Source organism: Cotesia typhae, unplaced genomic scaffold (genome assembly GCF_013202065.1).
Source record: "Cotesia typhae breed Kobodo isofemale line unplaced genomic scaffold, CoteBio_Ctyphae contig_43, whole genome shotgun sequence".
NCBI lineage: Eukaryota > Metazoa > Arthropoda > Insecta > Hymenoptera > Braconidae > Cotesia > Cotesia typhae.
The window spans coordinates 776,005-792,844 of NW_027423752.1; the positions used below are offsets into that span (position 1 = coordinate 776,005).

A 16,840-nucleotide genomic window follows, 5' to 3' on the forward strand; every position below is an offset into this window, starting at 1 on the left:
CAATTTTTAAAAAATATTTTTTTGTTCTAATTTAATTATTAAAAAAAATCAAAAAATTAAAAACGTCAGTGATATCTTTGGTGAAAAAAATTTTCAGATAGTAGCTAGTATAATCCAGATTATACTGGGTGATATCTGGATTATACTAGCTACTATTTGAAATTTTTTTTCACTCAGTTTAATCGGGGATTATATCCAGTGTCATCTTGTTCTTTCCGTGTATTGAAATTTTTAATTAATCATATTAATAGTATAATTAAATAAAAATAAATTTTTAATTGTAATTTAAAAAAAAAATTAAAAATTAAATAAATAATAAAATTTTTTAAATTAATTAGTAGGATAATAAAGAAATAAAAGTAAAAAAGTAAAAAAAAAAGTTATTTCATGAGGCGTTTATTGAATAGCCATTAAATTATTTAAACAGCATCAGCACTTCTTTGACCAGTAACTGCACGGTGATTTTTGGATAACCAGTCAGCGTGTTCTTGGTAAGGAGCCTCCAAGAGTGGCATATCCTTCCACAAATCTGGGGTCAGATAAGCGTAGGTCTTGGCGATGGCTGCGTAAGTAGCCTTGGCGAAGTTACCAAGAGTACAAGTAGAACCACGAGCGGAGGTGTAGCAGTCCTCGATACCAGCCATCTGAAGAAGCTTCTTGGGGACTGGGGCCGACACAATACCAGTACCTCTCGGAGCCGGGATCAAACGTACTTGGACTGATCCACATTTGCCGGTTACCTTGCAAGGTACGGTGTGGGGCTTACCGATCTTGTTACCCCAATATCCACGACGGACTGGAACTACTGATAGCTTGGCCAAGATAATGGCACCACGGATAGCAGTAGCAACTTCTTTGGAGCACTTTACTCCGAGACCGATGTGGCCGTTGCTGTCACCAATAGCGACGAAAGCCTGTTGGAAATTAAATTTTTAGAATTTTATGATAAATTTTAGTAATAATAAAAAAATTATGAAAATTAATTTAACATATATTTAATAATTTTAATAATTTTATAACAAACAAATTACGGCAAAAAAGTTAGAAAAAAATTGACGTAGAAATTTTAGAAAATTAAAAATGCAATTTTTTCATCAAAAATTGTAAAATTACTGCTAACTTTAATTTCATAAAAAAAATTTAACATGTAGAGATTAAAAAAAAAAAAAGATAAGAGCAATTTTTTATAATTAATTTATTTATTAAATTAAATCGAAGTAAAGCAAAATGTCTGCTATTTTAGTGTCATAATTAACAGACATTAAAATTGTTTTGGATTTTATTTTATAAATTAATAAAAAATTATTTTTAAATAATTGCATTAATAATTTTTTTTAATTTCTACATATGGAATTTTTTTTTTAAAGGTATAATTGATTTTTTGTAAAATTCTACAAAATTATCAAATGTCTCTCAATTTCCGATAATAATAAAATAATAAAGTCACCCGATTAATTTTTTAATTTTTTTTCATTTATTAAATGAGAATTAAAAAAAAATTTTTTTTAAATTGCAAATATAATTTTTCAAATTTTTTTCTTTTTAACAATTTTTTCAATAAAAAAAATTCTAAAAATTTTTAAATGGCGTCAATTTCCGAATTATGAAATCAACAGATTAAGTATTTTATATTAATTTATAAAAATGAATGTTACCTTGAATCTTGTACGCTGTCCGGCACGGGTCTGTTTTTGGACCGGCATGATCTTAAGGACCTCATCTTTTAGAGATTGTCCAATAAAGTGATCAACTATATCATACTCCTTAATGGGCAAGGAGAAGAGATATAAATCTTCTAGAGAACGGATTTTTCCGTCTCTGACCAAACGTCCCAGCTTGGTTACTGGGATCCATTCCTTTTGGTCTTCCTTGCCTCGACCACGTCCGCGTCCACGACCGCGACCTCCTCGTCCACGGCCACCACGTCCTCCGCGGTCGCCGGTACCACCTCGTGAGCCAAAACCTCCACGGAAGCCACCTCTGACGGCTGGAGCTGTGTCCGCCATCTTAAAAAAAATTCAGTTATTTTAATTAAATTTGCAAATTTTTCAAAACTTTTATCGAAAATTAAATAAAAATAATAATAACACAACTTTAGTAGAATAAGTAAATTATTGATTATATCAATTACTTAACCAAACTTTTTATACACGTGGTGATTTTTTATGAGTAAATTAATAATTTAGAGATTTTATTGAGCATTTTTTTTATTTTATGCACAGAAAAAATTATCTGACTGATTTTAATGATTGTTTATTTATTTTTAATTATTTATTATATTAAAATATTAAATAATTGAAGAAGACTTACATTTTCAATCGTTTCGGATATACAGTTACGAAAGGAAAGAACGATAAAAGAGATAGAAATATATGGCTTGCATTTACTTTCTCTTCTACGAAGTAGGTGGCGCTAAAATTCAAATCGGTACAGTAGGGATTCCCATGTTTTTATGAATTCAAAAAATTATATATATAATTACACTGAAATTTTGAAAAATCTAAAAGACAATAAATTTAGCTGTCGAGTTACCATTTTTTTAATTTATTTTAACAAATAATAATGGCAAAAAAATTATTAAAAAAATGGACTTGCAGAAATTTTAATAAATTAAAATTAAATGCAATTATTTTTTCAAAAAAAAGTTTACTTATTAAAAAAATTTTATTTTTATTACTTATCAAATAGAAAAAAAAAGGTCTGCTGATTTCAGTATAATTTAAAAAAATATTCAGAAATTAATTTAATTATAAAAATTTCAAAAATTATCTAAACTAATTATTAATTTTAGCACCATTATAATTAATGAAATACAATATTAAGTATAAAAAAAAATAAGTAGAGATTAATAAAACAAAAGTAGATTGATTAATATTTTCCACAGCTGAATGGTTGCACACATAGACAAATGTTATCACTGAAGAAATGTATTAATAAATATTATATATTAACAAAGTAAAACACAAACAAGTTTCAAAATCACATTAAATACATTACAGCAATTATAAATTTTTTAATTGAAATAGTTACGCATTTAATAACGAGAATAGTTAATAATGAAGAGATGAAGGTCATTGGTACAATAAATAATTAGTATAGCTACGAGTATGAGTGATGACAACAATTATATTTGCTCAGTGCAATATTTACTGTTTAATTATTCTTATTAAATAATTACGGTAAATTTTAGTCAAATAATAGCAAGAGCTATAAACTATTTGAATCTCTGAGCGAATAAAGATGTGACGCTAAAAATCGTCATTACATATAAATTACAACGACTGGCTATTATTTGAAATATAAAGAAATTAATTAATATTAATGAGCATGAGCGTGAAGCGATATATATCTATTCCATTTGGAGAATTGTCTGGTTTGTCTAGATCCGTTCGATGAATTTAAGCTGGTTTTATAAATTTCTCAAGGATATGCTGATACTGGGAAAAAAAAAAAACACTTTTACTAAATCTGCTAATTTCGCGCTTTTTTTTTTTTTTTTATCTGCAAAGATAAATTTTTGTTTTATTATTTAATATTAAATAACATTTATTTTAATTTTAAATTAATAAATCTTCAGTCCTGTAATTAAATTAATTTATATTTAAACAATTATTTTCTTCTTTTAACTCATGAAACTTTATGCCAAATAAATCAGCACCGAAATTATTGATTTATTTTTTTTTTTTAAATTATTCACGTTGCGTAATTAGTGTAAGCTATAATAATAATATTAACAAGCGTCGAAAAATAAACAGTATTTAAAATACAAAAGAAGAAATATTGAATGAAGTTAATTTATATTTTATAACCGAACAAATAGATCTTTTGTCAACCCCTCTAAAACTCAGAGAAAGACCTTTTATCTATTTTTCCATTTTTTTACTCTATCCCCGGGTTATGAAAACTTGTTAGAATACAAAAGAGTGAACAGGACATGGCTCACGAAAATAATTACGAATAAAAAGTGAAATAATACAACATATCTCTTGTAAACCTTTACAATTAATAGTTACAGAAAAGAAAGCAGCTCTATAACTCAATAACAGTTTAAACTCAACAGAGGAATTGAAACAGGCAACCTATACTGAAATAACCTAAAAATTAAATGGCAGAGCAGTGTCTGCTCATGTCAACGCTACCCTCCCGCCAAAACCAAGCACAACAAACTCTTTCCAAAATGAACCCGATAACCATCCCTGCAGGAACTTCAAACAACAACCTTAAAAATGTCCGTCTTAACGTCAAACCTAAAACACAACAAACCAACAAAATAATTCCAACATTCACCAACAAAAATTCTAAGACAAATCTTAAAAACTCTCCTCAACATAGCAACGCTACACCAGAAGATACCCGAAAAAGGCCACACAAGTGCGACAGCTCAGAAAACATCAACTCCATTCAGTCAAAGAAAGTAAACACTGAGGAAGGTACAGCTCACCAAGAGACTGACAACAGCATGCAAATCAGTGATGGAGAGAGAGTTGAGCAGGAATCGATACCGGAAGAACTACTCAGATACAACAATAATTATCTAGGTCCCTATCAGATTCTAGTTCAACCGAACAACGAACAATCTGGAACCAGAATGCACCCCTACCATCTGAGCAAGGTAGTTCTCGGCATTCTCACTGAACAAAAAATCCAGCCCAGCATAACAGAAACAAAGATCGCAGGCCAGGGTCTCTTAATAACCCTCAAGGACAGCGAAACAGCAAATTTACTAATAAATCACCCGAGCTTTGGAGCAAAGCGGCTCACGGCTTTCGTCCCGACCTTCCGGAAATATACTACTGGAATAATCTACGGGGTCCCCAAAGAACTATCTGTAGAAGAAATTTATGAAGCTATCGAAGTCTCAGGCCAAGTCACCATCAACAGCATTAGAAGATGCAACAAAGTCATCCACAGTGGAGAAGGTAGAACCTTCGAACCATCTAAAGCAGTCACCATCACCTTCAACGGGCAAACTAGACCCAAGTATGTATACCTCTACAAAATCAAAACTGAAGTGCAACCATACGTGCTTCCTGTCAAGAGATGCATGAACTGTCTGAGATTTGGACACAACCAAAAAAATTGCAGAAGCCCCACAACATGCAAACACTGTGGTAAAGGCGATCACACAGTGGACGATCTCTGCCCGCGAGCTGACCAACCCCCCAATTGTATCAACGTTCGGCAGAGTCACGAGTCAATGTCAGACCAGTGTCCAAGCCTACAGATGGAAAGAGAAATACACCAGCAAGCAGCCAAGCACAACATCTCTTTTAACGACGCTCGCCAGCAACTCACTCAACATCAGAACTCCACTCCACCATCCTCATTGGCAGTCTCTCCGCTAAACCATCACGAATATCCAGATTTGAAGTCAACAAAAAAGAACTCCATGAATCCTTGGAAACAACAACAGCTCCAACCACAAATACCAGATACAAACTCAACACCGACAAACAATAAATGTCAGTGCAAGTGCGACGAAACATACGTCAAAATAATAGATCATCAACAGCAGCAAATCGAAGCTCTCCAAACCCAGAGAGAACACTTCGCAACCAGCATGCAAAGTCTCCTCACACAAGTAAGTGGCATCATGGCTAAACTGACCCCGCTCATTGAGAATACCCAAGACCAAAACATCATAAAGGAATTTACTCAAACAACGCAAAGCCTCACCTGGGTCATCATTGACGCTACCCAGCAACTCCAGCCAATCTCTCTCGTACAGCAGCTTCCCCAGCAGCAATCCAAAACTCACAACTTCTCGACACACGACTATCACAACCTCCATCTCCACCATCACCACTAGAATGAACAGACACCAAAACAGCAAACTAATAACAATCTTACAATGGAACGCTCGAAGTATAAGGGGGAAAAAGAAGAAATCAATATCTTAAACATGAATCAAGACCACGATATTTTACTACTCACCGAGACATGGCTCAAACCAGATGAACCATTCTACATCAACAACTACAACATAGTAAGGAAAGACCGACAAGATGGCGCCGGCGGAGGTATTGCCATCGCTATTAAAACCAACTTAACATTCGAAATTATCAACGACTTCTTTGAGCTCGAAAACAAAATCAATACCCTAGCCATCAAAATAAAGACGGACCAGGGTCCCATCACAATAGCAACCATCTATGTCTCTCCTCATCAAAGAATCAAAAAAAATTCCTGGGAAAAACTACTAGATCGACCAAACGATAGCTCACTTCTCCTAGCGGGTGACTTTAACACCCATCACACCTCCTGGGGAAGCTACAAGAACTCGGCTCAAGGCAAAGAACTCGTAGAAACTATTACCGAGGCAGACCTCTGCATTCTGAATGACAGATCCCCCACAAGGGTAACAAACCCTACTACAAACAAATCCGCAGTAGACCTCACCATTGTTTCACCCGAACTACTAAGCTACACTAACTGGAACGTCTCTGAAGACCCAGGAAGAAGCGACCATTACCCAATTCACATCTCTCTGGGTGTGGCCCCAGATACATATCAATTTTTTACCCATAAACTAAATCTCTCTAAAATATGTTGGGAAACGTTTGATGATGTCCTCACCAAGAAAGTTGAAGCCATCATCCCTGAAGACAATCTGAATGTCCCACCGACCTACGAAGAAATAATTACCATCATTAAAGACTCCCTCTCAGCGGCGACAAAAACAAAAGACTCCAGAAAGGAAAGTGCCAGTGCCAATCAACACACGTCATCTCCAAAAAATAATCCCAAGACTAGAAAAATTCGTACACCTGCCCCGTGGTGGAACGAAGAATGCTCCAAAGCCTTGGAAGAAAGAAAGTCAGCTCTCCAACTCATGAAGCGTACATTAACGGTAGAGAGCTATGAAAACTACAATAAAATAAACGCGTTAACGAAGAAAACATTCCAGAAAACCAAACAAAAAGCTTGGCGGGAATATACTGCGTCTCTCAACAGCACTACCCCCATAGCCATGGTCTGGAAAAAATTTAAAGCCTTTAAAAATAGAAGATTATCCAATCCGTACACACTCCCGAGACAAGAACTCTCAGTTGAACAAAAAAAGCTTGAATTCATTGAAAGTTACTGTCAGGAAAGCCGAATAAACTCAGACAGCTCAACAGCACAGGAGCTATTTCACCAAGACACCGCCGAAGCTCCCCAACCATCAGCACCCAATTTTCCAGACTACGAAATTTCTTTAACAGAACTAAACTCCGCCATACAGCGAAGTAAATCAGGAACAAGCCCAGGACTTGACCAAATCACCTACGACATAATCAAACGTCTCCCTGAAACTCTGAGAAAACTAATCCTGGACTGTTACAACAACTTTCTCCGACTCAAAAAATATCCCACTTCCTGGACAGAGCACTTAGTCTATCTACTCCCCAAAGGAGACACAAACAAATTTAGGCCCATCACCTTGGCACCCTGTTTTCTCAAAATAATGGAAAGAATTTTGGTAGACAGAACCACGTGGTGGCTGGAGCACAATTCTAAGCTCCCCAACACCCAATATGGATTTAGAGCAGGCAAAAGTACTGCAGATAATTTAACAGTAGTCACTGGAGAAATTTACACCGGGTTCGCCCAAGGTGAGTATACTATAACGGCATTTCTGGACATCAAAGGAGCCTTCGATCATGTCAATCCGGACAAGTTGCTACAAATTATGCTAGACCTCGATATTCCCACTTCCTACTGCTCCTTCTTCTACTTTCTAATCAAGAAGCGCAAACTATACTTTGTGACCAACAGCAGCCTAACAGAACCGCAGGAGGTAAACTCCGGAGCGGGTCAAGGACTGGTATCAGCTCCCCTGCTGTTCACTCTCTACACGGCAGATGGCAACAAACATATACACTCTTCCAGCAGCATAGCAGAATTTGCTGACGATAAAGCTATAAGATGCAGGAACAAAAATTTACAATGCACAGTCGACGCTATACAAGCCTCCCTAGACAGCTACAACGCATACCTCGAAAGTCTGGACTTGGATCTCTCCCCGGAAAAAACAAAAATAGTAGTTTTCTCACTCATCAACTTTAACCCCCAGGACATAGTCTTTACTATTAAGAACACACACATCAGGCCATCTACATCAGCTAAATTCCTTGGTATGATACTGGACCAGAAACTAACATTCGACGAACACCACAATAATCTCATTTCAAGAATCAACAAAGTCAACCCCCTCATTAAAGCTATGTGTGGAACAAAATGGGGAGCGACTCCAGCAACCCTTCTAAATATCTACAGGGCACTGATCAGGACAAAAATCGAGTACGGGTCTCACATAATGAACACGACCTCCAGTAAATTATTCAAAAACTGGAAAAAATACAAAATAAAGCCATCAGAACATGCATGGGCCTTCGGATATCGACCCCAATCAACTCAATGATGGCAGAGGGAAAAGAAATCCCTCTAAAAATCAGACTTAAAGATCTCTCCGATCGTTATATACTAAGATCTATGAGTGTCTCCGATAATCCAGTCATTCAAACCCTGACAAAATTGGAGGATAGTATAACCCAAAATAAAGCCAAGCAGTTCATTCTAAAAAGATTCCCAGCAATTAACTCCTTAAAAGACAAAAAACCATACCAGGACATTATCTACCAAGCTAAAACACAACCGCAGTATATGTACCCTTACTCAGTCTTTCGAGACTCATTAAACGTTGACATATCAACAACAGCAACACTCAGTAACCTTCCAACAAAAAGCGTGATTAAAAATTTTCAAAAAATAGTGAGTGAAAAACTACACGATTTCACACAAGTATACACAGACGCATCCAAAAGCCCGACCGAACCATACATAGGACTCGCAGTTTACAGTGCCACTCCGGACATTCACCTGACACAGAAAATCAACGGCCAGGCTTCAATAACAACAGCAGAATCCCTAGCTATTCTCAAGGCAATCGAGCTAGCACTCGAGACCGCAGAGAAAAAAACAATAATCTACACGGACTCCAAAAACGCGCTCCAAGCCCTTCTTAACTTACAAGATAAAAAACCCAAATCATACCTGCCATACAAAATTGCAGCCAGACTCCACGAGGCGCAACAACGCGGACTACAAGTCCACTTAATGTGGATCCCTGGACATTCTGGCATACCCGGCAACGAAGAGGCAGATAGACTAGCTAAAGAAGCGATCACCAACTCAAGACGAACCTTTACTCCAATCCCCTATAACGATCTAGTGACTAACAGCAAAGAAAAGACCATCAACCGCACAGTTGAGTTCCTCAAGGAAGCTGGAAAACAAAAAGGAGTTCATTATTTTAGCTTTATCTTCAAGGAAACTAAAAAACCCTGGTTCGCTGAGTATGACATGCCCAGGAAAGTCATCACTACATTTATAAGAATGCGTCTAAACCATTACAACTTAAACTCCAGCTTACATAGAAAAAATTTCATCGAATCATCAGCATGTCCCTGCGGATCACCAGACCAAGACTTGAATCACATCTTTTTTAAGTGCCCAATATATCAAGACCAAAGGAAAATGCTGAACAACAGGTAACATTCATTGTTATAAATTAATATTATTATTATTATTTGATATCCCCGCTTTATCAGACTTCTGTCTCAATGGGGGTTCGGCCGAGACCGAATGGGGACTCCAGGCTGATCGGTACATTTAGTTTGGCTGAATGAGTTTGGCGGTATTACATACTTTTTCAGCCTGGATAGTAATGCGGCGATGGACCGACTTTGGGGAAACTGCACGCATTCGCCTGTGCCCCACCGGTAGCACAGGGCTTGGGGAAACCATCGAAAAACCCAAACCGGACAGCCCGGCGTGAGTTACGAGTACCGATGTTCACTGAAAATTAAATTTCAGCTCACACCGAGACTCAAACCCACGCCTCACCAGTCCCAAGCAAATATGATAATCGTTGTACCGCTTAGCTTTTTTTTTTTTTTATAAGTTTATTTATTAAATAAGATATTATTTGTACAATATTTACAATGTTGCACTTATAATTTATTCATTTTTGTAGCTCCTGCTTAAGTTTAAGCTTAATCTAACATTTTATTTTACACTAAGTTGTTATCTTATTATCTTATTAACGTCATAACTTTAAAAGATTATAAACAATATAAATGATAAAAATTAAGTTAAAAATTTTAATAATTTATTTTATTGAAAAATTATTTTTACAAAAATTAAACTAAAAAATTGTACAAATAGAAAATTTTAAAAAATTACATATGCAATTTTTAAAAAATATTTTTTTGTTATAATTTAATAAATCAAAAAAATAATTATTTGATAAAATAATTTATTTGAATAGAAAAAAAAAAAACTTGTTACTGACACGTTCGAATCGACATTATAAAAACTAGCATAAATTAATATTTGATTATTTTATTAAATAAAATAGCTTTAATTAGGTAATAAATAACTCTCACATGTGCAAACAATTTATTAAAATTTAGAGAATAATCACCACTAATTTTTTTTATTTTAACTTTTAATAATTTTAAATATAAATTTTATAAAACTAATTTTAATTTTGTAAAACACTTTTGATTCAGACACGAGATGGACCGCTCAGCGGCCGAGTATCTGAATAGGTGTCCTTATATTTAATATTGTACCTTTATATTTAATATTTAATGATAATATATATTTATATATCTATCTATCTGGTTCCTGTGTCAAAGCACTCGTAAAAATGCCGCTACGATCTTTATATCGGGAGAGTTTCTGCGCGTAAAACGCGACCGTCGCTCGAGTTAACGCGCTCAATACAGTCCCCGTTTACGTGTATAATATTCGAGAAAAGAGAGTAGTGAGCAAGAGAGAACAGAATGAACAGAAGGTCGGGGGTGAGATACGTCGAGGATGTGGGGATAGAGTAAAAAAATGGAAAAATAGATAAAAGGTCTTTCTCTGAGTTTTAGAGGGGTTGACAAAAGATCTATTTGTTCGGTTATAAAATATAAATTAACTTCATTCAATATTTCTTCTTTTGTATTTTAAATACTGTTTATTTTTCGACGCTTGTTAATATTATTATTATAGCTTACACTAATTACGCAACGTGAATAATTTAAAAAAAAAAAAAATAAATCAATAATTTCGGTGCTGATTTATTTGGCATAAAGTTTCATGAGTTAAAAGAAGAAAATAATTGTTTAAATATAAATTAATTTAATTACAGGACTGAAGATTTATTAATTTAAAATTAAAATAAATGTTATTTAATATTAAATAATAAAACAAAAATTTATCTTTGCAGATAAAAAAAAAAAAAAAAAAGCGCGAAATTAGCAGATTTAGTAAAAGTGTTTTTTTTTTTTTCCCCAGTATCAGCATATCCTTGAGAAATTTATAAAACCAGCTTAAATTCATCGAACGGATCTAGACAAACCAGACAATTCTCCAAATGGAATAGATATATATCGCTTCACGCTCATGCTCATTAATATTAATTAATTTCTTTATATTTCAAATAATAGCCAGTCGTTGTAATTTATATGTAATGACGATTTTTAGCGTCACATCTTTATTCGCTCAGAGATTCAAATAGTTTATAGCTCTTGCTATTATTTGACTAAAATTTACCGTAATTATTTAATAAGAATAATTAAACAGTAAATATTGCACTGAGCAAATATAATTGTTGTCATCACTCATACTCGTAGCTATACTAATTATTTATTGTACCAATGACCTTCATCTCTTCATTATTAACTATTCTCGTTATTAAATGCGTAACTATTTCAATTAAAAATTTATAATTGCTGTAATGTATTTAATGTGATTTTGAAACTTGTTTGTGTTTTACTTTGTTAATATATAATATTTATTAATACATTTCTTCAGTGATAACATTTGTCTATGTGTGCAACCATTCAGCTGTGGAAAATATTAATCAATCTACTTTTGTTTTATTAATCTCTACTTACTTATTTTTTTTTATACTTAATATTGTATTTCATTAATTATAATGGTGCTAAAATTAATAATTAGTTTAGATAATTTTTGAAATTTTTATAATTAAATTAATTTCTGAATATTTTTTTAAATTATACTGAAATCAGCAGACCTTTTTTTTTTTTCTATTTGATAAGTAATAAAAAATAAAATTTTTTTAATAAGTAAACTTTTTTTTGAAAAAATAATTGCATTTAATTTTAATTTATTAAAATTTCTGCAAGTCCATTTTTTTAATAATTTTTTTTTGCCATTATTATTTGTTAAAATAAATTAAAAAAATGGTAACTCGACAGCTAAATTTATTGTCTTTTAGATTTTTCAAAATTTCAGTGTAATTATATATATAATTTTTTGAATTCATAAAAACATGGGAATCCCTACTGTACCGATTTGAATTTTAGCGCCACCTACTTCGTAGAAGAGAAAGTAAATGCAAGCCATATATTTCTATCTCTTTTATCGTTCTTTCCTTTCGTAACTGTATATCCGAAACGATTGAAAATGTAAGTCTTCTTCAATTATTTAATATTTTAATATAATAAATAATTAAAAATAAATAAACAATCATTAAAATCAGTCAGATAATTTTTTCTGTGCATAAAATAAAAAAAATGCTCAATAAAATCTCTAAATTATTAATTTACTCATAAAAAATCACCACGTGTATAAAAAGTTTGGTTAAGTAATTGATATAATCAATAATTTACTTATTCTACTAAAGTTGTGTTATTATTATTTTTATTTAATTTTCGATAAAAGTTTTGAAAAATTTGCAAATTTAATTAAAATAACTGAATTTTTTTTAAGATGGCGGACACAGCTCCAGCCGTCAGAGGTGGCTTCCGTGGAGGTTTTGGCTCACGAGGTGGTACCGGCGACCGCGGAGGACGTGGTGGCCGTGGACGAGGAGGTCGCGGTCGTGGACGCGGACGTGGTCGAGGCAAGGAAGACCAAAAGGAATGGATCCCAGTAACCAAGCTGGGACGTTTGGTCAGAGACGGAAAAATCCGTTCTCTTGAGGATATCTACCTCTTCTCCTTGCCCATTAAGGAGTATGATATAGTTGATCACTTTATTGGACAATCTTTAAAAGATGAGGTCCTTAAGATCATGCCGGTCCAAAAACAGACCCGTGCCGGACAGCGTACAAGATTCAAGGTAACATTCATTTTTATAAATTAATATAAAATACTTAATCTGTTGATTTCATAATTCGGAAATTGACGCCATTTAAAAATTTTTAGAATTTTTTTTATTGAAAAAATTGTTAAAAAGAAAAAAATTTGAAAAATTATATTTGCAATTTAAAAAAAATTTTTTTTTAATTCTCATTTAATAAATGAAAAAAAATTAAAAAATTAATCGGGTGACTTTATTATTTTATTATTATCGGAAATTGAGAGACATTTGATAATTTTGTAGAATTTTACAAAAAATCAATTATACCTTTAAAAAAAAAATTCCATATGTAGAAATTAAAAAAAATTATTAATGCAATTATTTAAAAATAATTTTTTATTAATTTATAAAATAAAATCCAAAACAATTTTAATGTCTGTTAATTATGACACTAAAATAGCAGACATTTTGCTTTACTTCGATTTAATTTAATAAATAAATTAATTATAAAAATTGCTCTTATCTTTTTTTTTTTTTTTAATCTCTACATGTTAAATTTTTTTATGAAATTAAAGTTAGCAGTAATTTTACAATTTTTGATGAAAAAATTGCATTTTTAATTTTCTAAAATTTCTACGTCAATTTTTTTCTAACTTTTTTGCCGTAATTTGTTTGTTATAAAATTATTAAAATTATTAAATATATGTTAAATTAATTTTCATAATTTTTTTATTATTACTAAAATTTATCATAAAATTCTAAAAATTTAATTTCCAACAGGCTTTCGTCGCTATTGGTGACAGCAACGGCCACATCGGTCTCGGAGTAAAGTGCTCCAAAGAAGTTGCTACTGCTATCCGTGGTGCCATTATCTTGGCCAAGCTATCAGTAGTTCCAGTCCGTCGTGGATATTGGGGTAACAAGATCGGTAAGCCCCACACCGTACCTTGCAAGGTAACCGGCAAATGTGGATCAGTCCAAGTACGTTTGATCCCGGCTCCGAGAGGTACTGGTATTGTGTCGGCCCCAGTCCCCAAGAAGCTTCTTCAGATGGCTGGTATCGAGGACTGCTACACCTCCGCTCGTGGTTCTACTTGTACTCTTGGTAACTTCGCCAAGGCTACTTACGCAGCCATCGCCAAGACCTACGCTTATCTGACCCCAGATTTGTGGAAGGATATGCCACTCTTGGAGGCTCCTTACCAAGAACACGCTGACTGGTTATCCAAAATCACCGTGCAGTTACTGGTCAAAGAAGTGCTGATGCTGTTTAAATAATTTAATGGCTATTCAATAAACGCCTCATGAAATAACTTTTTTTTACTTTTTTACTTTTATTTCTTTATTATCCTACTAATTAATTTAAAAATTTTATTATTTATTTAATTTTTAATTTTTTTTTTTTAAATTACAATTAAAAATTTATTTTTATTTAATTATACTATTAATATGATTAATTAAAAATTTCAATACACGGAAAGAACAAGATGACACTGGATATAATCCCCGATTAAACTGAGTGAAAAAAAATTTCAAATAGTAGCTAGTATAATCCAGATATCACCCAGTATAATCTGGATTATACTAGCTACTATCTGAAAATTTTTTTCACCAAAGATATCACTGACGTTTTTAATTTTTTGATTTTTTTTAATAATTAAATTAGAACAAAAAAATATTTTTTAAAAATTGCATGTGTAATTTTTTTAATTTTCTACATGTGAAATTTTTTTTTTAAATAATTTTTCAATAAAAAAAAATTTTAAAAATGTTTATGAAAATAAAGTTAGCAGATAATTGATAATTTTAAGAATTTTTGTAACAAATAAATTATGGCAAAAAAAAATTGACATTTAGAAATTTTAAAAAACTACAAATGCAATTTTTTAAAAATAATTTTTTGGAACAAATTTATTTATTAAAAAAAATTAAAAAATTGTCAAGTGACAGCCAACTTTAATGTTATTAAATTTTAAGATGTCGGCTAACTTAATTTTCATTCTGTTTAAATAGAAAATGAATAAAATTAAAAAAAAATTAATTATGACAATTAAGGTAGCACATATTTAATAATTAAACAAATTTTATAACAAATAAATTTTAGCAAAAAACAATGATAAAAAAAATTGACATCTAGAAATTAAAAAAAAATTAAAAATACAATTTTTTAAAAATATTTTTTTGGAAGAAATTTTTTTATTAAATAAAATTAAAAAATTAATTTTTTAAAAATTACTTAACTAGTATATAATTTCAAGAATAAATTTTATTTATAATTTCTGTAATAAAAAAATTAATCATAAGAAGAAATAACACTTAAAAAAAAAAAAAAAAATTATTATCAATTAAATAAAAGTTCTCCCCTTCGTGAACTTATAATTAATAATTATTTATAAATTATTTTAATAAAGAACAATAAATATTGTCCGACAGATGTCGCTAGCGGCTGACTGAATGACGTACAAACAGCTCCCTTTTTAATGATTATTTAAAATCCCATCTGAACCTGGCTCTTAAAATTCAACTATTTGAACTTTTTTTTTTTTTAATTTTTTATCTATTGTGATGAATTCTTGTTTGTTCGATTAAAAAAAACGTTTGTACGATCGTATTTTTTTTTATAATCAATTTTTTAATATCATTACACCCACGCTCCTTTCCACATGTTCAAATAAATATTGCTGCGCATGCGCGAACATTGGATTAAATTTACTCGGATTGTTGAATATGTAATACAACATAATAAATAATAATAATAATAAATTTTTTCATTAACATCTTTTATCTATGATTATTTTGAAAAAATATTAGCATAACGGTGCTCTTCTAAGTGATTTTCTATCTGGACAACATGCGTTTCCGCCTTTAATCACTCCAAATTAAAATATCCATTATGGTGGAAATTTGTGGAGTTTATGGAGGGTAGAGCTATCCTCGGATATCTCTACTCTCCATAATAATGTGAGCAACTTTTTGAATTAATATGATCGCGAAACTAATTTCGCAGAAGCTGATCGTTGGGTAAGTGGTTAAACAACTAATTTTTATGTTGTTTGTACGTTATTCAGTCAGCCGCTAGCGACATCTGTCGGACAATATTTATTGTTCTTTATTAAAATAATTTATAAATAATTATTAATTGTAAGTTCACGAAGGGGAGAACTTTTATTTAATTGATAATAATTTTTTTTTTTTTTTTTAAGTGTTATTTCTTCTTATGATTAATTTTTTTATTACAGAAATTATAAATAAAATTTATTCTTGAAATTATATACTAGTTAAGTAATTTTTAAAAAATTAATTTTTTAATTTTATTTAATAAAAAAATTTCTTCCAAAAAAATATTTTTAAAAAATTGTATTTTTTATTTTTTTTTAATTTCTAGATGTCAATTTTTTTATCATTGTTTTTGCCATAATTTATTTGTTACAAAAATTCTTAAAATTATCAATTATCTGCTAACTTTATTTTCATAAACATTTTTAAAATTTTTTTATTGAAAAATTATTTAAAAAAAAATTTCACATGTAGAAAATTAAAAAAATTACACATGCAATTTTTAAAAATATTTTTTTGTTCTAATTTAATTATTAAAAAAATCAAAAAATTAAAAACGTCAGTGATATCTTTGGTGAAAAAAATTTTCAGATAGTAGCTAGTATAATCCAGATTATACTGGGTGATATCTGGATTATACTAGCTACTATTTGAAATTTTTTTCACTCAGTTTAATCGGGGATTATATCCAGTGTCATCT

At 31.4% G+C, this 16,840-nt stretch overlaps 2 protein-coding genes across 2 annotated transcripts; one reads left to right on the plus strand and one right to left on the minus strand.

The window, feature by feature from the left end:
• Positions 1–380: 380 nt before the first annotated feature.
• On the minus strand, positions 381–5,700 carry LOC141528233 (small ribosomal subunit protein uS5-like). The gene is made up of 4 exons (XM_074244173.1): positions 5,677–5,700; positions 2,311–2,412; positions 1,656–2,006; positions 381–914 (listed from the first exon to the last, which is right to left on the minus strand). Exons 1-4 carry the CDS (start codon positions 5,686–5,688, stop codon positions 420–422), a joined length of 960 nt encoding a protein of 319 aa, XP_074100274.1. The 5' UTR covers positions 5,689–5,700; the 3' UTR covers positions 381–419.
• Positions 5,701–12,351: 6,651 nt separating this feature from the next.
• LOC141528239 (small ribosomal subunit protein uS5) lies at positions 12,352–14,376 on the plus strand. Its single transcript, XM_074244183.1, has 3 exons — positions 12,352–12,467; positions 12,772–13,122; positions 13,864–14,376. Exons 2-3 carry the CDS (start codon positions 12,772–12,774, stop codon positions 14,359–14,361), a joined length of 849 nt encoding a protein of 282 aa, XP_074100284.1. The 5' UTR covers positions 12,352–12,467; the 3' UTR covers positions 14,362–14,376.
• Positions 14,377–16,840: the final 2,464 nt, after the last annotated feature.